Source organism: Thunnus thynnus, chromosome 19, assembly GCF_963924715.1.
Source record: "Thunnus thynnus chromosome 19, fThuThy2.1, whole genome shotgun sequence".
Lineage (NCBI taxonomy): Eukaryota > Metazoa > Chordata > Actinopteri > Scombriformes > Scombridae > Thunnus > Thunnus thynnus.
In genome coordinates this window covers 12,824,701-12,848,987 of record NC_089535.1, presented here as the reverse complement: position 1 = coordinate 12,848,987, position 24,287 = coordinate 12,824,701, and the positions used below count along the sequence as shown (strand labels likewise).

The following is a 24,287-nucleotide window of genomic DNA, read 5'->3' as shown; positions in this document are numbered from 1 at the left end:
GTTTGTGTAGCCGCAGGGATGTTCATATGCGTGCAGGCTTTCAGGATTTTTCAATTCAGCACTTAAGACTGTGTTTCTTTATCCTGGCTCAGCGGGCATCTGGTCCTTTGATTTGTGCAGATTGAATGAACACAGTTTTGAGAGAAAACCACACAGAAATGACATGTATGGATGAAACTAGTAAATACATGCATTACAAGTAGTCATTAGGAAGAGAATTTTAATGTCTTTAAGTGGAAATATACTGGCTCATATACTTATAATTATATACATGGCCTTAATGAAAACATTAAATGGTCACATATTACTTTTCCTCTGATGATTTAAAATGACAATATGAACATGTCAGAATGCACATATTATATCTGAATATCACTGTAGGAAAAGTATCTCCACATTTAAGCTGAAAGAAAAGCAAAGACAACATGTAACATTTGTACACTTTATTCATTCATGAAAAAGACCTTTTTTATATATATATAGTTTTTTTGTTTTTTCCTTTCGGGGAGCTGCCCCAGTGTTGTGCATTTTCACAGTTTTAAATATTTGCCAGAACAGACCCATTTTCAAGTATTGTTGTAAAAGTAAAAGCTGAACAAAAGAATTCGTACTGCTTTAGTTATTTCAGTGCTGTATTTCCAGAAAACAAAACAAACAAAATGAGAAACATACTTAGTCACTCATATTATCTTGTGTGTGCTACACTTAGGGTTGTATTTAAACCACAGGGCTATGTTAGTTTAATATCAAAAACAAGGAGAACAGCAAGATAAACTGACTTATGGAATATTAACTTTTCTTTTTTGTGGGATAGGATCAATAGTAAAAGGCTGGAAATGAAGGCAGGTGGTCCTGAGTGTGAGATTTGGGATGTTTTATTGGTTTAAATAAAGGGATGATGATTCACTGATGACTACATAAATATCTGAAGCAAAGGTAGCAGCCTTCACAAGAACTGTAATGGTGTGGGTTTAGGAGAGGATCACTTTCGTTCACTTGGCACAGCCCAACAAGTAGAAAACACTACAACAAAGAATCTTCTACATGGCTACATTTTGCATTTGTGATGTTTCTCTGGAAATACAAATATGCTTAATACATTTAATGATCAAAAACAACTGCAAATAGGCCTGTAATTAAGTGCCAATAGGTTTTTGAATTCACAAGTCATTAACAATGCCCTATGCATAGTTTTGGCTTTGTCCAATTTTGGCACTATTTGCCCTCCATACACCAAACAAACAATGTGCGATTTTGTTTTTCTGTGGCTTAGATAAGGAACCACATGAAGCATTTATGAAGTCCTTCTGTGGTGGGAACATAAAAAAACACATCATTAACACACTATAATGAGATTCAGACACAGAGAAGACAAGTGCCCTTTTCCTACATGAAATACTGTTGATAGATGACAGACACCCACCAAATGACCTCAATACTTCCATTTCTCTTTCATATTGAAACATACTCACTTTATTTTAACAACACAAAAATACCTGTATCACTTACTGTTTACTAGTAAACAGGTGTTTTTGTGCATATGGCTTTGTAGCATGTGTAGGAGTGTCCATGGTGTTTAGACGGTCCACGTGCAGGGCTGATAAATGAGGTTCACACTGCCAATGTGACACTGCTGTGACAATCAGATACCACGCCAGGCCTGCTCCTTCCCCCTCAGGGTGTTTGTGTGTTTGTGAGTTCAAGCTCTGTCCCTGTTTTATGACAAGGGCATAACCTTCCCTGCATTGTGTGTGAGAGAGACAGAGAAGAGACAGAGAGAAAGAATCATGACTCAACAACAGCAGAAGCAAATCAGTGAAATCCTGCCTAAATCCCTCCAATGGGATTTAACACACACGCACACATGAACAACACACAAACACACGTTTGTGTCTGTGTGTCAAGCTTTTATTACGTGTAGTCCAGCTCGACTATTATGGTGTCCATAGGTCCTCTCAAGACATTACGAGGCAGTCCATGATACAAAAATGGACCCGCACTATGTTCCACATGAGGAAAGTCAGGTGAAAGGTCGCTGAGATCATAACATGAGCCGCAGCTTTCTACGCTGCCTTCAAAACAAACCACAAATTGAAATAACTTGTGGTTGACATCCAAGTTCAGCTTGGCAAATGTCAACGTTATTTTGAGATGGCTTTAATATCTGGATTCAATTTGTTGTCACCTCCATATTCATTCCCACTCAGCCATTCTGCTGTTTACATTTTAGGACTGTCAGCTCCCCTCACACAAACACTTTGACCCTGACCTTTGCTTTTTGACCCCACTTAAACCTCATGCATGACTCTAGCTTGCCCTTGCATTGCATAGCACGACTCGGCACAGTTCAGTCCATGTAGGGCATCGAAGTGTGTCACTGCCGATCTAATTATGACAGCAGTCCCCCCTCTAGCCTTTTACATCTTCTCCTTTCATCACGATGCCCTGTGACTCAGCCTGGAGAAGAGGCTATCTCGATTACACATGAACCAAGCCAAACACAAGTGTCTGATGCAACCATGTATGGGCTTATGTAATTATAATAACATAGTAATTCACCTCATGGCATGAATAGATTTAATGTTTGAGCTCTGGTTCAGCTGGATATCGTTTGACTTTGACTACAAAATGCTACATTACACAGTGAAACAGCAGCAGCTTACTGATGTTTGTGGAATACATGAGCAGATAAGACCTTGCATGCTAATTATTACTTTGGTTGGGGCCAAAACACAGGAGGTCGGTGGGCACTTTGAACTTGCAAGAAGTTTTTTAACATCCGAAAGTAAAAAACTAACTTAAAAGTACACAAAGAAAAACTTTTTAGCAATATTTTGGCTTCCCAAAGAAAGGAAATAAAAAATCATGATGCAAAATTCTGCCTCCTTCTCTCTGCTTTCAGATACTTGGCAGCTGAAACCCTACTCTAAGATTAACAGTTAAATGGGCATCATCCCATTTAATGTTGGTATTTAGCTGACCAGAGCTGTTTGTCTATGCGTGCGTGTGTGTGTGTGTGTGTGTGTGTGTGTGTCTTACATTTGCTGGCAATGAAATAAAGGGCGACAAGCCCCACATTTCTGCAGTGAGAGCTACAACTGGCAAAGCAGAGAAGTGGGTCATCTATATGCCAACCGAGCAGTCAGGATCAAACTTGCATGCCTCTTGCTCTGCTTTTCAGCCTCAACAGCAGATAAAGCGAGAGAGAAAGTAGAGGGGAAGGCAGGGTAGACGAAAGGGAGGAGTGGGAGAGAGATAGAGAGAACACTGGTGTAGATGAAGATTACAGATGATTGAGGATGACAGAGAAGAAAACAGAAAACATGGTAACAGAAGCGACAGATGTTTTGATTTTAATATATTAAATTGTATACAGGATTAAGGATATTAACGGATTAAAGGAAGGCAACAATAATAAATAGAATGTGTATGAGATTGTCAGACAAGTCACACATAACAGATAGCTTGCTGTTTTCTAGCAAGCGGCGCTGTCTCATTTTCCAGTTATTGAAAGTTATTTCCCCTGTGTGTGTCTGCTTATTAATAAAGGTATTGATTGTTCAGTATGAACAACACAAACACAACTGTGGCAAGAAAGAGTGGGCAAGACAGGATGTTTGAAAAAAGAGAAGGGAAGGAAGTGAAAAGGGGCCCTGAGATGGAGTGATACAGAGAAGGGAAAATTTGTTTTCTGTCATTAAACAGAATAATGAAATGAGGTTAACTGAGGAGCGCTTTTGAGTACCTTTTGCTCAAGCTTATTGCACGTATGATTTATTGTGTTGAGTGCTATTGACCAGGGTTGGCTTTAATGATGTTCTCTGTATGTTCATCAGCACAGAGCATCTCTTCTGTTGCATAATGCACTTGAAACACAACTAGTTAGCCTTGTTGTATAGCTGTGTCTACACTGATGCTGGTTGTGCTTGTGAGTCAATACATCAGTCAGGTAAATTCAACTGAACACAAAAGCCTAGATTTCTGACCCAGGTCTTCTTCTTCAGTGGTATTGTTCCTGTCCTAAACCCACACATGCCAGCACCAACAGTCTGGAAGAGACGGGACAAATGAGCAAAATACTGCATTGCACTTAGTTTAAGGCTAAAACGTTTGCAGTGGAAAGCGATGTCAACTTAAGGCAGCATGGATTGAATGTCTTGCATGTTATTAAAAAAGTACTAAAATCTATGTCACCCGATGCAATTTGTCATGGGAAGCACACAACAACAAACAATTAAATGCACTCTCTCCCAGCCCATAAATAAAAACACAACTGGTATTCATACACAAAGTTTGTGCATATCCATGTATGTAGCAAGTGTGCAGACATGGTCATGTAAATACCTCAATCCACCCACACTGACAAACCCAATATCACTTGGCCCAAACAGCCAAAATACAAAATTAAAATAATAAAAACAAGAAATTCTCTTGTTTTTCATTTTTGCAGTGACTTTGTTTAGCACAGTGAGGCCCGACCCAGTTTGAAGGTAGAATGGTTGCAGTTTGTTCACTCCAGTTTTAAAAGTACACCTCAAAGCAACAGCTGGTCTTTTTTCAGAGCTGGTTTAGTCCTGCTTTCATTTGTCTCTGCCTGTTTTTCTCTCTGTTTTTTTAAACATAAGAAAAGAGGCAAAGAAAAGAAGAAAATAAATATCAAAGACGGGTTAAAGCAGTGAGAGCTGGTGAATAGCAGGTACAAAAGAAGGATAACAAATAAAAGATGATACTGTTCAGGTATCCAAGGCCAGTCTGGTCAGTGGAACGGGTCAGTATTTGGGTGGGATGACCACCACAGGGTCACCATTCTTTGGCCGCCACATCAGCACCTGGGCGTCATTGGCGTTGGGCTTGACCATGGCGTTAGGGGGGATGGGCTCATTCTTGCCCAGGATCTGAGGTTGTTCCTGGGCAAAGGGCTCATTCAGAACAGCCCTGTGACCCAGAGGCTTCTCTGGGTCCACGTGGATGTGAAGCTGCATCCTCCAGCGGACTGTCTGCAGGACAAGTGTCTCTGAGGTGGCCTGGTTGATGGCCACCAGCCAGGTCGTAAAACTCTGGTCTCGGTGGATGCTGCTAAGCTGAGGCACGTTGCTGTCGCTGACCGGCACACCCCAGGTCACGCTGGGGTAGAAATTGTCATTCATACTAACACTGAACTTGCTGTCCTTCTTGGTGGGGCCTACGATGGTGCAGGTCTCTGTGGTGTTGCCGTACCAAGGGTAGTTGACACCATCTGAGTCGCTGATGGCCTGGATCTTGCCATCACGCAGGTCAGGGAGCTCCCAGCTTGACCTGAAATTTGAAAGGAGATAGATAGATGAGAATCTATTCAGAAATAGCTCATAGACTTTAGTCTTTTTGCACAGATGGTTACACACAGTTCTTTACACTGAGCTGACTTTTTCAAAACTCCTAACATAGTCAGCACAACAGCAGTCAATGTGGAATAAACTGTAGCTAAGTGTTTGTTGCTTTGACACAAAATTAATCTTCCGAATTCATGAATTGTTTTTCTCACTTAAACTCAACCACCACCAAAATTCAGCCCATTTTATATGTTTAAATACTATTTTAAAATCTAAAAAAATGTCCACATGATCAGATGTCTCTCCTTGAAGCCTGGACATAATCTGCAGTAGATTTCCAGGGGTGGAAGACTGGGTTGACCAGCACTGTCGTAAATATATCTGTAGAAACCCTACAGGTGTGTCTGGAGTAAATATATACAGTGCACATTTGTCTTGTAATGCATTACTAGAATTATTTTGGTTTAGACAAATGAAGCCTTCTGAGGCATATTGCAGCATTTGTGATTAATTTCTGTAACATAAACTGTAAAGTAGCACAATCCATGCAGTAAACAGGTGCCATTCTTGGCTTATAAAATAATAATAATAATAATCGTTATACGTACTGTATTGCTACCAGGTGTTAGTGTTTTTTTTAAGTCTTTGTGTTATGAATGTTGGGAGACAAATGCGGTCAGTATCATGGATCATGAAGGGTTGATCTTGAGATGTGTATGAAGTGATTTGGTTGCATTTGGGCTGAGACACATCGCTACAACAAAATCTGCAAGGGCAAAAAAGAGAAGACAAAAAACCCCCCTGAGAAACCAGTAACAAACATGCCAACTACCAAAACCACTTCCTTTGGAAGTAAAACTAGAAGTGTGCTTATTTGAAATGTTGTGTAATTGCACAGGAACATGGCGTGCATGCACAAGTACAGTGACCCGAAGTTGAATCAGAGGGTTTTCTGTAAACTGTGATGGATTTTTACAACTGGCAGTTTGGGTCATAATTTTATCATTTGCCTTCGTTTTCTCTTCCAAATAAGCGCTGCGTTTCTTCAGTAACACTAAAAGAACTGATGGCAAAACCTACAAAAATATAAACCAAGTCATAATAAATTGGGATTATAATGCACAATAAACCAAACCAAATGATTCCTATTGTAAAAACCTCTCCTGTATAATCTTTTCTGTATAAATAGCTGAAAATTTGCATCTCAATGGTGTGACAAGTCTCCCTCTTGGTATAATAGTGTATCTAACAACACATGACGGAAGTAAAAAGTTGACTCAAAGCCTCACAGTTGGATCTTTCCGCCAATTTTTCAAACTGCTGAGGAAAAATACAATGCAGCAATGAAATATTGTGACACACAGCAGGCGACGCTGAATGACTTAAGTGACCCAGTACCGCTGGTCTGTCCACCTATCGATTTTCTGCCCGCAGCAGGAAAAAGATTACCTTTCACTCCCTGGAGCCAAGGATCAGCAGAATAGAGGAGATAACAGTGTGATCACCAGCCACATGACTTACTGCCTGCTTGGCCTGGCCTCACATCGTGATTTATGTATTCACCCAGGGGGTGAGATTAGCATGTCGGGCATGATAATAGCTAGCCCTTATGTGTGCGTGTGTGCTCTTGTGTGCACATATGTACACTTCTATTTTGAAAAATCACTTAATCCTCTCAACTGATGCCTCCAAAACAATTTGCAGCAATTTATCTCTTTTTAATCAGAGCCATGAACTCAAACAGTGACTATCTGCCTCTGAATTTCTGTGGGAAACTTTTCTTATTTATCATTCATGAACACATGACGTGATATAAATCTCTGGCTTTTAAACCATACAGACAATATGGCCTCACAAGCACATGTGCTGAGCAGCATGCCATTTTCCTACAGGTGGCATTTTCCATCAAAGCTTAAACACTAAACTGCCTGAATGTTGGTTTGTTTGCCAGGTCCTGGTGAAAAAATAAAGGATTTTATGATGAACATCATAAGCAAGAGCAGAGCAGCAAGCAGCAATAGCGCGGGGGGGGGGGGGCAAGCACAGGCACATAACTCAAGAGTAGACCGCACGCAGGTATAGTGAAGAGTCGTCTACCCGCCGAGGAATTTTTGATTGTGACTGTAGAAAGCATTGCAGAGGTACGGCTCACTTCCTGTTTGTGTCTTCACCAGCAGCTTTGTCACAGCCAAATGGTCTGCAACAAGAGGTGTGATTGTTTGTGACAGAGCCATGTGGACTCACTCACTTCTTTAGAAAAAAAACTACTGTCCAACATTGTGACTCCTGCATGTCAGTGATTCCCAATCAAAGTTACTTCTACCTCAGGGGGGACATGTAAACTCATTTGATTTATTGATTTAAGATTTGATTTTAAAAAATAGATCTACATATTGAGTCTTATTGTAACACCTGAACACCAGAGGTTGTGATTGAGAGTGTGTGAAAACTGGTTAGCAAGTAAGCAGAGAAGTCTAAATAGTTAGATAAAGGTAATGAACAAATGGTTCAAAGTAATGAGAGAGATAAAAGTAATCGATCAACAGTTGAAATAGATAGCTAATGGATAAATGGTAAAATAGTTCAAAGTAATGGATAAATGGTTGAAACGCTTAGCTTCTGCCATAAATAATACAAATATTAAGCAAACCAACCTAAACACTGATGATTCCAATGTGTGGATTTTTTTTATTGTAACAATATCAGCTTCTAGAAAGTTAATATTATTAAATAAAAACACATTTAGAATATGATGGGTGGTGTCAATGAAGGGAGTTCATCTGATTGGGCTGTGGAAGTGCATCTGAAACAGACAGTTGGGAACCACTGCTCTAGTGGAGGGTTGAAATTTCCTGTTCACCTGTGACATGACTTAAAACCTCCAGTGACGATAAGGCCTGAACCGATATCTTAAGCAAATAATATCTGCTTTCATGCAAGATTTAGTGAAGACTGCATGAAGTTTACGGAAGAGGCAAAGAAATGTGTTTTTGACCAAACTAGATTCACTGGATCTATCTTACTGACCAAAAAAAAAAATTCAGAGTTTTTGGCCGGATGACAGCAGTATGATTTTGTCAAGTTTAGATATAGCTTTAGTGAGAAATTGTGTATCTACTGAGGAATCTTGATCATGATTGAGCAAAAGCGATGCAGAAACACAGCTCACTTCCTATTTCTGCATCTTTGCTGTCCCATTCATTTGCATGTCACAGGCGAATTGGCTTGGAGTACCAAAACTTAAAGCGTCCAAGAGATCATTTCTTTCACAGATGGTGTAGATTGGATCAGTTTTGCAGGAGTAGAAGTAAAGACATTAGGTGCTAATGCAATCAATGATTACAGCAAGCTCCACCTGCATGTGTGTGTGTAGACTATCACACTACTACTACAATATGAAAGTTCATGACCCACATCGGACTGACACAAATGTATGAAACTTAAACAACAGATAAATATTCGATCTAATGTTAGATTAATTTCTACCACAGTTGCTATTTTTAGGACAACTCAGAAGGCCTCATATCATCACAATACACACTGGTATGTGCATCAGCACGTGTGCACACCACACCTGTTCATAAATATACTCATACGGTACAAACCGCACCAAACCGTACCTCAGTCAAGCAATTCTAAAAGAAAGCAGAAAACAACAGGAGGAAAGACGCTGAATGTGTCCAGAATCCAAAACACATCATCATCAACAGAGAAATCCTCCACATTACCATCCTCAGCTGTTCAGTCCAATTACAGCTTCGCTGATGCTTTATTGCCATCAAAGAAACTACTTAGTATGAGAGTCTCAGCAGCGAGAACAGAATCATTTCTTGTAAGGTGGCCTTGATATGCTTGTGAAGTTCTGTCATTATCTGCCTTCGCTGAAGAAGATGACTGCTTATACAGAAGTTTAATGAAGTTCATATTTGAAAATGTTGATAATGTATAAAAGCAGATTTTTGAGTGCAAGAGCTACAGGGGTAGACAAAAAAATGTAAATATGGCCGAAGAGGGGATCTGGCTTTGCAAACACTGCTGCAAAGTGGGGGGGGGGTGCATTCCAACACCCTATATATAGTACTATATATATATCTGTTACATGGTTGGTTAGTTCTAGCGTGTGATGGCTATTCTTGTTTGTTGATGGTTTGTCTACATGCAATATATTCAGACATGATTTTTGAGAATGTTAATTCTTAATTTTGTGATTGCTTTGGGTATAATTTCTCTGTAGAACTGTTAATTGTCTTATTTTGCTTTGAAACACATCAAAGTGCTGACCACCATTGCTCTCTAATAGCTAACAAATGCTGCTAATTGGCATTTAACCTAATATGAGTGCAACTTTTTAGGAGCCTTTGAATTCCTTTTCAGTACAGAGTTCACAATGTTTTGCAATTTTGGTAGTTAAAGCCATCTTTAAAAGAATCTTTTTACGATGTGGAAAAACTGAGAAGAAATATTGATTATCTGGCCATTCTTAAAGTCAAGTCCAATACACTTGGTATGAGTAATTGTCTCTGTTTTGGGCTTCAAGATTGGGAGCTATTCTTCTTGTTGTTTACATTCATTTCAAAATTGAACATTTCCGAATGGGTCAATGTTCCTCTGAATAGAAACAGTACATCACTAACCCGAAAACAACTTAACAAAAGAGCGCGATTATTAAACTTCAGCTAGATAAAAGAGTAAATATTCACAATAACATTGTGCAGTTTGGATAGATGGATGGAAACGGTAATTACTGTCAACACAAATGCAGTTTCCAAAAAGGCATCGATCAGAGTGGACTTTTAGAGAGTAATTGAGGGCTCTCTCGATTTTCTCACCATCTCACTCTCTCCCTCTCTCTCACACACACACATCCATGTACACACATGCAGGGCCATTCTGGGGCTGGGGTGATGGGGAGGGGACCATGGTGTCTCTAATCTTAGACATGCAGCACTCAAACATCCTCTGCTGCAATGTCTACAGATAAAGCATATTCTGAGAGCATGTCAGCTTGTGGTTGGCCACTACAGGATGCCTGCTTGTCACACATTTGTGCCAGTGTCCACACACACAAACATAAACTCACACACCAACACTGAGCACAAAAAAAGAGAAAGAAAAAGACAAAGAATGAGAAAGACACCTGTTCATAATCATTCTCTGTCATGAGCATGAAATTGTTTATGTGTGTCTTGTTTATAACCAGTGGTGCAAAAGAACTGTGTATTGACAAGTGAAGGATCTGAAAGGTCAGAGCAAATACTTTCCATCACAATACTCTCTCTCATATCTGTCAGAGCTTTTCAGTACTTTGCGACCTATTCCTATAAATGTAACGTCCATTTCGAATGTGCTAACGCTGACGTGTGTGAGTGTATATGGCATGAGGAAGTGTGTGTTTTCTCAATGCAATGTGCAGACTGGTGCTTGTGTACAGTTGAGAAACTCAGATGCAACTGTGGACTAGTTTCACTACTTCCACTGAAGCGTAGTTTTAGTATTATTAAACAGGAACACCGACAGTATCATAACCCTGCCCTTAAAGTTACACTATTTTTTTTCTCGTTCAGTAATAAGTACTTTAAGTTAGGTTTCTTTTCCCTATATCTAAACTCATTAAAACCTTGGTCTGCATAGCCTAATATCAGGAATGGTTCATGGTAGATGATGTTGGCCTAAAATGTTCAAACTTTCCATGTAGTTTGGGTTTTCATCAGATATTAGTAAAACTGTTAACATGGAGCATCACCATTTAGTTATGTTAGCTTTCCATTTATTTTCTAAATAAAGCCTATGTATGATAGATAAAGTGAATCACCTCAGCAAATCCAGTAAGAAATTTAGAGAGAAACATAATAAAAGTGTGAAATTTTTTATGCAAACCTATTTTATTCTTCTTGTCTGTCGATATATACCTCTAATATGTTATAACAAAGTGATAACAGAATAATCTGAATATTTGCTCAGTTTCTTTAACGCATGATCACAGTTCTGGTAACGTGAAGATGGATCTGATGGTTCAAATTAACCGAGCCAACCGTGTTTTAAATTATACATAGCCTAAACTGAATTGTGGCTGACGTGTCAGTTCCAGCAAGTTAACATCACTTTTATTAATCAGTGTTAGGGGTTAATTATCCTTATTTCTCATTGAGAAGCTGCAAACCAAATGTGTTCAACACATGCTCATCATGATCGTCAAAGCTTGAGCACCACAGAATGAAACGAATAGAGCCCGTGATACTCACATCCCCTTAGTTCCGTACGTGTTGTAGAACTCCATGTGGTTACAAGCTTGAATCCAGCCGATGGTCCATGTCTCTTTACGGGCTACTGGTGGCACCAGGACCCGGGCAAAAGCTCGGAAGTGCGGTGTCCGGTAGCGCAGGACCACGCTGGATGACTCGTCGATGCTGGTGGGGTTGGAGTCGATGGAAGTGTTCACCTCCAGGACGATGATACTGTCTCGGAAACTCTTGGGCTTACACCTGATACTCTGGATACAGCCCATTGCATTAAATAGCAACACAATCCACCACAACGTCCAGAGGTCTGGAGAAGGAGAAAGACGCATGGGAACAGGAAGAAAATCACCAAAGTTGGATCGTGTTTCCCCCTACAAAGATGCTCACTAGAACAAAAGGCGTTTAATCACAGCAGAATGTCTCATTTAAAAAAAAAATCCATGCACCTTTGATCCAAAACTACTGTCAGAGAGAAGGGGGCAGGCCTAGAAAATCTTCATATTTGAAGAGCTCATCATGCTTTCCGGTGCGTAAAAGCAGTCTCGCCAAATATGTGCAGGTACAATAACTTTCTTTATCCGTGCACTGGTGTTTTCATGCTGTCAAGTTACAACTCATTGCCTCTTGTATGTGCTCTCTCGCACAAATACTTGACCTTTTGGCAACATGCATCCATTGGAAAGGTGCGCGTAAAAGGTTCAGGTTAATTATGAGCTAAATAATTCACAAAAAGTACTAACATTACACGTTGGCGTCATGTTCTCTTTTCTTTGTCATTATAGGCTCATCCCTGGACAATCATCCAATGGCTAAAGCTCTATCTGGTGACAAGAATCATAATCAAAAATGTTATGCCGGACAAATGGCAGCTCAGGTGTGACACTCACATTGCATGGAGCAGCTTGATGTCCATGTAATCCGCAATTGCTTCACTTCATCACAATGAAAAAAGTGCAATTTAACGGTTTAGAGCGTACGTTATTACGTCAATACAACATGTGTGGATTAAAGGTTCGTGCAGAGCAATTGCATGAATTATGTCTATTTTTAGCCGACCAAAAAAAAAAAAAAAAAAGACAACATGCAAAAAGAAGTCTACCTATAAAACAACCCACTGGAAAGTCTCCAGTGTCTTCAGCAGCGTGAGATCCCGGAGATATTCAGCATGAACGGCGGCTCACACAGTTCTTCGGTCAGAGAGGTATTTCCGTTGTCTCCTTCACACCCGCTCCCGTTATTTTTCCCCAAATTGCTGCAAACGATTTCACCGTCCCACAGAGAGAGAGGTAGCATTTCCACTGACATTTAAATCTGGTCGAGTTTGAGACGGAGCACCGCAACATCCAGAGGACACCGCCGGGTCAACTTCAGCACCCATTTCACCGGATCCATTCTTAAATTTCAAAAATAAAAAATAAAAAAATCTCTGGAGGGGAGGAGTGACAGCTGTCACATAGTTCGTCCGAGCCGACAGTTGCGGTCCTCTCTACGGTTGGGATGCAGTTCAGCCTAAATTCCTGCACAAGCTGTCATTTCTCCGTGCTCGTCCCATCGCAGCCACACACAGCAGGTTCACCCCGCTACGCATTGGTCTATTTCAGCTGCCTGGGAAGCAGCTTTATTAAGTATCTTTGAGACGACATTTCCGCCCCGAGGTACAGGAATGCTGGGAAATGTAGGCAGAGCGACGTCTACCGGTTGCGGTAAATTGCAGGGCATAAATATTCTAAAAGCTGCATTGAGTAGATGTGCCCACGAGGTTTTTATACAGGATACAAAACGTGCCAAAGGGTTAGCTTGTTTTTTTGTTTGTTTGTTTGTTTTGGAGACTTCTGTAACTTAACTGCATTGAGCTGCATTGAGCTGCAATGAGGCATTTATACAGAAAACTGAAATGACTCAACATTTGAATTCCTCGCCTCACATCAGCTTCTAGGAACAGCCTCTGTGCAATGATGATGGGAAATTTTGTGGCATTTTAATTGACTCATCCCTTCTATAAACGTGTTCAAATAGGAATAAGATAATCAATTATTATTATTATAGGTATTAAAATTATATAATTTAGAACTATTTATTTAGAAAGTATTATATTACAATTAATATCATATATCATGTACCTAATTAATAGTAGTCAAACTTAAATAATTAATTGATTATCAAATTAGTAATCATTTCAGCTGTAATAATGATAACAACTTCACTTGTGATTAGCCCCTACTTATCTTTTTTCATTGAAATATAATTGCAATTTAGCTTTTGCAATAATTTAACATCAACATTTATGCCAATAAAGTTGATTTGCTTTGATTTGATTTGATTAATCAGTAATGATAAGTTATCAATAATCAATATGATCTGATCATCATATTTTGTTCACTGTTGTGTGCTGTGAAAAGTATACCAAAAGCGTTTCTTCTTAGTGATCAATGGGATTATTTTTATTTCCCACAAAACAACCAAAAAAAACACATTTATTTACATCATTTACTCACATTTATTTTATTGTTTTTTGTTCATCATTGGATTGTATAACTTTTAAAAACCCTCCCTGTGCCTCTGTGATGACGGCAGCATACAGGCGCGCCTCTGTCCTGCCGCTGTCTGTTTAAGCACCTTGGAGAACTCCTCTCCTCCACAGAGCGCACCGCAGAGGTTGAATCGCAAATGTGCGTAAACTACGTCAAATCCGCACGGAATAACCAATTGCTGCACTGACTGGGCTGCCTTGTCTTCACCCTTTGTTGATGATTTTGATCTGCCCGTCAACTTTTTCAATTTTTACCTGCATCGCTTTGTGCAAGAACCTATTTCCCCTCGCTGCCTGGATATCTGAGGTTTTATGGAGACTACAGGAGAGATTTAGAGTGATGCTGTACGTGTGATTCATGGCTGGATATCCATCGCCTGGTAAGATGACAACACTGTGTCTTGCGTATGTCTTGCACATTTTCAATACTAGAGAAAACACTGCGCTCAGCGAGGCACCTGTTCGCCGTGTGCTTGTGCAATGTTGTGGCGTAACAAGATGCTTATGCTGTTATTTTATCTCCATGCTGTAGATCGGGTTTCACTGGATTGGCCGAAGCAAATGCCACTCAACACAGCCTCCCAGCCTGCATGGGTCGCGGTATAAACAGCATGGCCATCGCGCATTCCAGTGTCTAAATATATCTATTAAGGCCACAGGAGGGGGAGGACTGGTGTAGGGGGTTTATCCTGGGACATTTTACTGCTGTGGTAAACTCGCACCACTTGAATTATCTTCCGGAGATTGACATTGTTGCGCCCTCAGAGGAGAAATCGGCCCTATCCAAACATGCCCTCGAATTACAATGTTAGATCCAGGACGCGGGAGAGAAACAGCGTCCTGAGCAGACCTGAGTTCATGTCCCTGAACCACCAGCCCCCGCGAAGCGGCGGCCCTTCTGAAAGCCGAGGCAGTGCAAGGCGACCCGGTCAAATCAAGCACCAAACAAGCCAGCCAAGTGAAGAACCTACCGACAGCGGCAGCAAGGACAGGAGAGAGTCCAACAAAATGCCAGAGGAAGACTGTATGCAGCTGAACCCTTCATTTAAGGGAATAGCGATGAACTCCCTCCTCGCCATTGATATCTGTCTGTCCAAGCGCATGGGGGTGTGCGCCTACACGTCGTCCTCCTGGGGAGGCTGCCGCTCCATGGTCGGCCTGTTAGCGCTTACAGGGCACGGCATCACGTGGATCATTGGCACTATAGTGTGTCTCACGAGGAGTAACACTCTGGCTGGGCAAGAGGTCCTGGTCAACCTGCTGCTTGGTAAATGACACAATCATCAACCTCTCCAAATCACCATAACTGCAGTTCATCCTAAAAATACACCACACACGTGCGCGCCACGGCTGCATGAAACAAGCACCTAAAAGCTCACAATCTACTTTTGACTTCTTCTGCATGAAACTGATGCACATTCACAGCATGACATCACACCGTCAAAACTTGCATAGACTTTCAGCCTGTTTTCTTCCCACCTGCTGTGAAGTCAGACAGACGTGCCAATCGCCACTGTGTTGTGATTATAGTCCTCTTGTGACACGCTAGATTAACACTTTCTCACAAGGCATATTTTTACAATGGGTTTATAAATCATTATCAGCATGTCTTGTATTAATGCTGCATAGATCAAGGAAGGAGGAAGAGGCCTTCACAACATAGAAACCTTAAGAATGTTCTCACATATGAGTTATTACTATTTTCATAGCATTAATAAAGCCATTAAGTAAAGGCTCATAAACCTGTCATAAGGTGTGACTTATTAGAAAGTGGTGCCAGATTGTGTTTTCAAACCCATGCACTTTATCATTATGATTACCACTTGATTAATATTATGCTGATTGGCACATCTGACTGTCCTATAGCGACAGAGAAGGGGAAAAAAATGCAAATTCAGACTATAACAGAGGACAAAGACATCAGCATGTGTCAGTTTTGTGCAGTAATGTCTACATTATGTATGAAGAAGGATGGTTATTATGTTGCAGATTTCCTGTCTACTTAGCATTTTCAAGTACTGCTTTGACAATCATCCCACATAGTCTAATGTAATCCAATACTATAGTCCCATAATAATACCTTTGTGAATCTCATTTATGATCATCTCATGAAGCTTCTGTTCAGTTTTTGTTGACATTATGTCAGAGAGGTGTTGATTTAACTCTACATGTTACTGTATGTGATGTATGAATATAATACAGCCACGCACTGCTTCAGAAATACAAATATTTACAAAGGTTATCCTTCTGCAGCCCTTGCATTACACTGCATGATGGTTCATGATATTATGTTGACTAGATGTGTTCAGTTCATGTTAACTCTGAGTCTTCGAGGTGAACTGACTGTAGGCCCACTGAATCACCGTTGTCAGTGACTGAATCAGTAGCTTTTAGCAGTGCTCCCTTCGCTGGTGTGTGGGAGCTCCGTCTTTAGCTCAGCTGGGATAGACAGTACGTTACTTCTGCGTTAAACTGTTGGTTAAAAGGCTACAAAAGCCACAGAAACTACTATGAAGTGATAACTCTGTCGCAAATATAAAAGTCCTAGTTTTGTACTAAACTGGATGTTAACAGCATGGCACTGGTATTAATGGTGAGTCACTTAGCTTAGAAAAAAGTGAACAAATAATCCATAATGTATAGTCAGCGACTACGAATCTTGAATCAGCAAAATGTTTTGTTTTTTCCTCCTTATGCTGACCCTAAAACAAGATGCCTTGGATCAATGCTTATTCAGCAGCTAATGGATTCTCAAACATTTATAAATCAAAGTTCCCCAGACATTAGTCATTCGTAGCCTTTATTTTAAAAGGTTTTGTCATATGGATCCATACATAAAATATCTTTGTTACTTATTTAGTATTCTATTGTTTGCCTGTTTCTACTAATGGTAATATAATAGCAATTCTGCACCAAAGAGCACAGACTACATGAGATGTTTTTTTTTCTTGGGGAAACTGTGTGTGTGTGTGTATGTGTGCAAGCAAGTGCACATGCATTCACACACACACAGTCTCAGGCCAAACAGATTATTGACCAAAAAGCAGTACAAATCTCCTGGCTGTAGCTACATTGAGCTCTGATTGGAAGCCGGTAAATCTCTGGATTTGGGACACTGTTGCATTGTCGAGTCCCAAATGCTTGTTCATTATTTGCTGGTCTGGGATCATTTCTAGTCTATTGAGGTCTGTCAGGAGAAAATCTATGAACATACCGAACACTGGGTGGGGAATTAATATTTAATGCTGGCTGAAATTCTGTTTTGTTTTTAGCTTTTTACAGGGAAGAAATCAGCCAAGATGGGTCTGTTGGGGTTAGTTTAACTCAGACCGCTGTTCAAAAATATTTCCCATATAGTGTTTTGAAAACATAGTCTAGTCACACAATGACTGGATCTGTCTAAAAGACTACAGAGCTTGTCAGAGACTCCAAAAGTAGACCTTGACTGTGCAGAGGGTGTTCCCAACCTTATCAACCTCAGTGTAGTGCTGCTTTGGTGTTTTCTGGTCTCTGCCTCTGTGTGACTTACAGTCTTTACTCCACTGACCTAGTTGCTCCATTTCACAAAGAATCCGTGTTTACCTCACATAATGCATCTCCATTCAAATTGTGGGGCTCAAGGCGTCAAAATGTTGCTAAATTGACATGGTTCTGTTTGCACTAATTACTCAATGTATGAACCATATCAGTGCCAAATTGCTGTTTTATCAGGCATTAAAAACTTGGTGGAAAAAAATTTATAAAAATCCAAATGTTCACATTTTAGTGGCTACATTCAATTGTGAAAGTTTTGATGTATGTCTTCCGTGAGTCATTTAATGCATGCACCATCCTTAGCCACCTATTTGTTCAGTTGGATGTTTGAGCTTCACTGTGCAGAATGACATATGTGCAGAGTTTGACACTAGAGGGCTGTTTTCAAAGTTTCTGTGTTTACTAGAAATCTGAGTGTACGGAGTGTATGTACGAGCAAGATTTGCGACATAACAACTAGTTTGGAGCCGATCTCTTTGCTGTATACAACTTACAGAAGTGTGATGTGGAAACTTGAAGCCTCCAGTGCACATACACTGAGAATGGACTTCTCAGTGAAGTAGGAAGCATCTTGTGTCCAGCAGTTAAACTTTTGCAATGAACAATATTTGCATAGATTCAGGATTTTTCAATAAGGGAGGAGGATGGACGTCATTTTAAGGATTTTTTTATCAAAGGTAATTGAACTTTTTTTGTGAAAAAAACATATCAATTTATTATTTTAAGCAGAATATTTTATGTGTTTTAAAACATGACTGGAGGGGATTTTTAAATCTTAAAGTCACTTCTTTGAAAAATGTGTCCAATATAAAAAAGTGTTGCTGTTTATTACAGGACTGCACTGCAAGTACGCTGATTTAATTGCAACAATATCACCCTTTATAAAGGGATTAATGAGGCAGAGTTTGGTGAACTCTAAATGCCCACTTTCTTGTACTGTAGTTGAGGCCTGTATGGATGGTGATAGGAACAAACAGACATGATCAAGCCATGCTCACACCGCTGTTGCCTTTAATTCATTTTTCATTATGCTTGGTGGCTTGGCTCAGTATTTAGCACTACGTTTCAAGAGGCTTACCTGTGTGCAGCTCTTGTTTTTCTGTTGGTGACAAGAATTCACCAATACAGTCATTAAACTGGCTTTAATCTATATTTTTATATTGACAGTTGATCACAGGACTATTTGTATGTGAAAGGAGACGCCCAAAGTGACAAACCCACAGAGAATTTTCACTTAATTATCACTCATTATCTTAAAGTTTCGGTCCACTCCCACCTTTCCAACTTTCATGAGCATTGTTTTTGCCCACAGAAAACAGCCGTTTCCGGTGAAAAAAAACTGTAAAAAATCCACTGTACACAACCTCTGCAGCACCAAACTGCAGACAAATGAAGTTAGCGATTAGCTGGTGAACATAGTGGAGCATTTAGAGCCAGATATTTTGCTCAGGAGTTGGTAGAGACCAAAAAAAAGCCAAAATCAGAGTGAATACTGGACATACATTCATAAGGTGGATACAAACACAACTAAGTAAATACTATTATTTCTCCATATTTGCTGGATGTGTAAATACACAACTTAAAAGGTGGTAATACTATATGTAGTGTTATGTTTACAGCTAGTTTCCACGATCCTCAAGTGGCCAAAATATTAGTTATTACAGGTTTAAATAGACTGATTTGACAGGTTTTCATATTAAATGTTCAACCTTTGTATTGCCATAGAAACTAGACAGATGTGCAATCTCTCAGTTTGGGGCAGCAAAAACCTCATCATCAGATTTGTAAGATACGATAATATACATTTTATTGTCTTAGGGAATTTTTTCTTGGGTTCAGCACCACTTCATCACAAAGCATTTTTCTCCAGATGTACTTAGCAGCATCCTTACAATCATTCATACAGAAAAATACATTTAAAAAAAGCTTAAATTCATACATTGAACAGAAAAAACACACACACCAAAAAAAGAAACACACAAAATAATATAAAACCAATACAACTGATAAAACCAGTAGAATAATATTGCACTAGTTTTGCACGTTGTGCAAGGATATTACATGTTGCACATTATCAGTTGTAGATGAAATCACTCATCTTGACAAGGGAAAGTAAAATATCATATAATCTATCTAGAGTTGAACACTTTCCATAAAGCAAATTAGAACAGCAGCAAAAGTGGTATTTACAGTAGAGACGGGCTTGCAAACCTTCCTTCCAATCATGGCCACCTTATAAATGACTCTTGCTATGCTGATCATAGTGGTTTTTATGTTCTCTACCCTGATCTGGCTTATAGATCACGCACATGTAAGTTCATGTTATAAATGTTCTGCAAATGATTTTCTGGCCACAGTGAGTCAGTTAAAATGACAAACTAATCTCTCTCTCACTCTTGCTGCGATTTTAAAGAAACTCAGAGCACACAAGGCATAAATAATTGTGCTAGTGCTCTTTTATTCTCTTTTACTCTTTATCTTAACTTGATACTGTGAGAAACAATGGGCATTGTGGGTTTTTCCTCACAATGCAAGTTGATCTGTGGCAGTCCTGACCAATTATATGCCAACACCCGATACACTTCATGGGAATGAAGTTTCTGTTCTCAATATAGCCGGCTTGAGTAGATCAATTTAAATTTAAACAGTGAATCTGCATTCAGCATCCCAGGAATCTGACTTACTGATGGAGAGTGTTTGTGTGGTTCTGTGCGATCAATAACTGGAGCCTGGTTTCAAACGTGTCATCATGCTGTGCTGAGTGCAGTTGCTCTGTCTGTCCTGGTTTCAAAGCCCAGAACACTGAAAAACTCTCTACAGAGACATCACACACACTGCAGAACAAAAATCCAAAAGAAATCACACAGTCTGCCTGCATGAGAGAGTACAACTTTGAAAAACACTGACATTCTTCAGGAAAAAAAAAGATGCAAAAAATGATGTTGTTTTGTTAATCATTGATGTATTGAAACAAAAAAAAAACTGTCAGGGCAAACTGTACTGTGACTGTTGTTTCAGTTAGTTGAAGGGCACCGCGGACAGACGTGTCCTTACATCTGATAATATGATGTGTCATTTCTTGGCTCACCTTCTGCCTCCTCTCAGTACTTCTTAGATGCGGACTGCCAGGAGGCACCATGGGGCCCTGCGGCAAACTGTCCTCACTCACATCACACCAGTTTTATTGTCTACTTATTTTTTTGCTAGCCTGCCCACCTCTCCTTTGTTCCTTCATCTCTTTCTTTAGCATTTAGATTTTTTTCCCCTCAGTGATTATTAAAATGACACCACCTCACTAGCCTGCTTGTAAGCAGCTGGAATAGAAGTTAAAATAACGGCATGTCAAGACAGTGAGTGGGCGACTGGAAAGAGAAGTAAGGTAATATAACCAATATGTCAGACAAGTGATAGTTATGTAGTGCAGGGTTGGTTGAGTGTGTGTGAAAATGGCAGACTTGAACAGTAGTTAAAGATGGCGATGGAAGGGATATTTTTAGGAGAGGCATGGAGTTATAAAAGGCATCTGCAAATGTCTGTTATGTGGACTCAGATGCTGCTTAGTAGTGTATTACTTATTATTCTTGCTCACCAAGATATTTCTTTACATATGTACTGTAGTTGTTTTCTGCTCTATTCAAAGATGCAGATAAAACACATTCAAAGCTACTGTGGCTGTCCGTTACTCTCATCTGTTAATGATCTGCTTATCAGTATTGTTCAGTCATTCACTGTTTACAGGTTTACACAAAATGCACAAATGAATTAGTGTGAGGATATGATAATTAGTCCTACAAGTTCAAAGTTCAGAGTGATGCAGTTACTCTGTTTTTGGTGATTTCACTGTCCTCATGAAAGTTTATGTGCACCATTCAAAGTTATAGTTTTAAATGGGAAAACTTTATTTCCAATATGGTGGTGTCCCAAGGTAAATAGTAATTCTGTTAAACAAAATTATTGTTTACTTTTTTTCCAACTTTTCTCTATTTTTTGCTTTTTTTCCCCTGTGATATAGAAGATACTTTCAACTTCTACGCATCCAAAAATCTTTCAAATAAGACAATCTGACTGAATTGCTTACAAATCATGTTTTAGCAGATTATTACCAGTGTTGGGTATAGTGTTCAGTGTTGTTGTCTCTCTTTTATGTTTGTGTAACTGGATTGAACTGAACTGATTTGGGGTTCTGGGGAAAACAAAACTTTTTACTGAGTGGAATAAACTCTTGATTATGGGACGAGTTAACCTTTTGTATTAAAAGTGATGCAAAACTTAATTTCCCTAGTAACTAATTGCTTTTTATACGCAGTAATTGGTAAAGCAATTCAGTTACTTTTTCAGAGAAGTAACTAGTAACTGTAACTAATCACTAATTTTCAGTAAATTGCCCAACACTGGTTATTATTTATAGGGGTTACAAGCAGACATTGCTTCATTGTGAGGGGTCATAAGCCAAAAAAACAGAAATTTAGCAGTAATTTAGGACGTGTGGTTATGTGGAACACTGGAACAACAGGCTCATAAAAAATGATTAGTGCATAACTATGCATTTTCCAGTGGTGGAAAGTAAGTAAGTCAATTTACTGAAATACTGTATTGTACTTAAGTGCAATTTTGAGGTGTTTGCACTTGACTTGAATGTTTCCATTTGTCAGATGTCTATGAGCTGTCAGTATTTCCACCAAAGAGGGATTTCCCATCTAAACTTCTCAGATTGTTTTATTTAAATGAATATACAAGGCTCAAAGAGGTAAAACAATCCAACATTTCTGAGAAAATTAAATATTAAAGAAAAGTCCAAAAATGGATATAAATTTGTGTAGCTCAGTTTTTCTTCTTTTCTAACCCATTAATCATCTGAAAACACCTGAGATTTATCTGAGGTGTAAAGAAAGTATGAGGTCATTGAAATAAGCTTCACCTCCATCAGTTATAAACAGTAAAATGCTGCTTATTCATTAATTCATTTGAATTAACCATCTAAAAATTAAATATTTAATAATATATCACTCACAGGGTCCATTTTTCTGTCTTTCTTTTTTTGATACTTGTCTAAGTTATACCACATCAACAAAAATTAAATCCAACTCTCATTTTTTGTGACAGCCCTCATCCTTGATGTCATGACGGTGGCTGGGGTCCAGAGACTGGTGAAGCGCAGAGGACCCTGGGAGATGACGCCGGGCTTCCTGGACTGCGTCGCCATGGACATGTACTCCTTCCCTGCTGCGCATGCCAGCCGGGCCGCCATGGTCTCCAAGTTCCTGCTGTCCCACCTGGTCCTGGCTGTGCCGCTCCGCATCCTGTTGGTGCTGTGGGCCTTCCTGGTGGGCATGTCCCGGGTACTGCTGGGGAAACACCACCTGACAGATATGGTGTGTGGCTTTGCTCTGGGCTTTTTCCACTTTAGCTTGATGGAGACGGTGTGGCTCTCATCAAACACCTGCCAGACTCTTATTTCCATAAGCACCCTCAGCTGGAGCCCCTTTTTCTGAGCTTTTGATACGACGCTATGATAGCACACAGGGCTCATTTGATACTTGCAATGTCAAGGACTTAGGTCCGGTGAAGTTATTTTTGCAAGAGTCAGATTATTGCAGGTTGTGAACAGAGAAGCAATAACATTTGGATGCAGATGCTGACTTGCATGTAATGCCTAAAACACATCAGGCAGGTCACAAGATCTAAAAGCTTCAAAAATTCTAATATCTCCAGTCAAATCTACTCATACACAACTAAACTCCATCATTTCAATTACAATAAGCACTAACAATAAAGGCAAAATTAAGACAACTGCAAACTGACAATGACTTGGTGAAAATGTGCATAAGCTGGAAGATAAAGATTTAGATTTTATACAGTTTATTCTAATTCTTTCTTGTGCCTCTTCTTCTTTACCACTTTACTTCTTTTCATCTTCCTCTTCTCTCAGTTTTCTTTAAATATTTGTGCTATTATTTGAGATTTCATTGGTAAGTGAGATAGTGAAATACTTGAATAGTGTTGAGCACTGAATAGAGTTTGGTGTAAGGCTGTAATATTGGATTTAGCACTAAAATATATAAGTAATTGTTGTTTGGATATTCCACATTGTTTCTAATTGGCATGGCTATTACAATATGTTTGTATCTTCCTGGTGGGATTCTGTTCTTTTAACTGTACATTTATCAAATATGAACTTATTTTAGATGATACTGAATTTAGCTGTTTGTGCCACACTTGCACAGAATTAGTATTTTTATTACAGGGTCAAATGTAATTTCCTACAATTTATGCTCTAATGAGTTTAAATCTTTTTTTATATATAGTAGATATTTCTCCTCAGCTCTGCACATTAGCATAACTGATGTTTGAAGTTTGTTCGTCAGTGATACTGATTCTATGCCCCACTAAACAAATGTGTGTGGATGCCGACATACGAAGCAAAAATATCAGTTTGATGAAGTTATATCTTTCTTTTCAATTTAGTCATAATTTCTTTTCTTAATATGTCATTGATTGACTATGAATCCAAACCTGCTGTTTTTTTTGTTTGTTTGTTTTTTTTTTGTGCCAAAATTATTTCAGTGCATTGGTTTGGTGTGTAAATACAGTTTCATGTACTTTAGCTTGATTTGTTCTGTACATGTATTTCATGTTTTTTCTTTTTTTTCCATCTCATTAATAAAACGAGGTGGA

The 24,287-nt window shown here is 39.3% G+C and overlaps 2 protein-coding genes across 9 annotated transcripts; one reads left to right on the top strand and one right to left on the bottom strand.

The window, feature by feature from the left end:
• Positions 1 to 428: 428 nt before the first annotated feature.
• On the bottom strand, positions 429 to 15,188 carry fam78ab (family with sequence similarity 78 member Ab). 8 transcript variants are annotated; one of them, XM_067575198.1, is made up of 4 exons: positions 12,648 to 13,291; positions 12,289 to 12,369; positions 11,552 to 11,855; positions 429 to 5,295 (listed from the first exon to the last, which is right to left on the bottom strand). In XM_067575198.1, exons 3-4 carry the CDS (start codon positions 11,812 to 11,814, stop codon positions 4,770 to 4,772), a joined length of 789 nt encoding a protein of 262 aa, XP_067431299.1. In that variant the 5' UTR covers positions 11,815 to 11,855; positions 12,289 to 12,369; positions 12,648 to 13,291; the 3' UTR covers positions 429 to 4,769. The 8 variants fall into 8 exon arrangements, with proteins under 8 accessions (XP_067431299.1, XP_067431301.1, XP_067431295.1 ...); XM_067575200.1 differs by lacking the exons at positions 12,289 to 12,369; positions 12,648 to 13,291 and adding an exon at positions 15,050 to 15,188; XM_067575194.1 differs by having other exon boundaries at positions 11,552 to 12,369; positions 12,648 to 13,293.
• plpp7 (phospholipid phosphatase 7 (inactive)) lies at positions 14,062 to 24,287 on the top strand. Its single transcript, XM_067575192.1, has 3 exons — positions 14,062 to 14,458; positions 14,611 to 15,345; positions 22,716 to 24,287. Exons 2-3 carry the CDS (start codon positions 14,868 to 14,870, stop codon positions 23,102 to 23,104), a joined length of 867 nt encoding a protein of 288 aa, XP_067431293.1. The 5' UTR covers positions 14,062 to 14,458; positions 14,611 to 14,867; the 3' UTR covers positions 23,105 to 24,287.

What these genes read in the sequence shown, in the direction of transcription:
- fam78ab (XM_067575194.1), bottom strand. Translation starts at nt 11,877, where the DNA reads ATGCGTCTTTCTCCTTCTCCAGACCTCTGGACGTTGTGGTGGATTGTG. An exon ending in ACGTACGGAACTAAGGGGAT is followed by an intron (nt 5,296 to 11,551) that starts GTGAGTATCACG and finishes TTCAAATTTCAG; the next exon opens with GTCAAGCTGGGAGCTCCCTG.
- plpp7 (XM_067575192.1), top strand. Translation starts at nt 14,868, where the DNA reads ATGCCCTCGAATTACAATGTTAGATCCAGGACGCGGGAGAGAAACAGC. An exon ending in CCTGGTCAACCTGCTGCTTG is followed by an intron (nt 15,346 to 22,715) that starts GTAAATGACACA and finishes TTTTTGTGACAG; the next exon opens with CCCTCATCCTTGATGTCATG.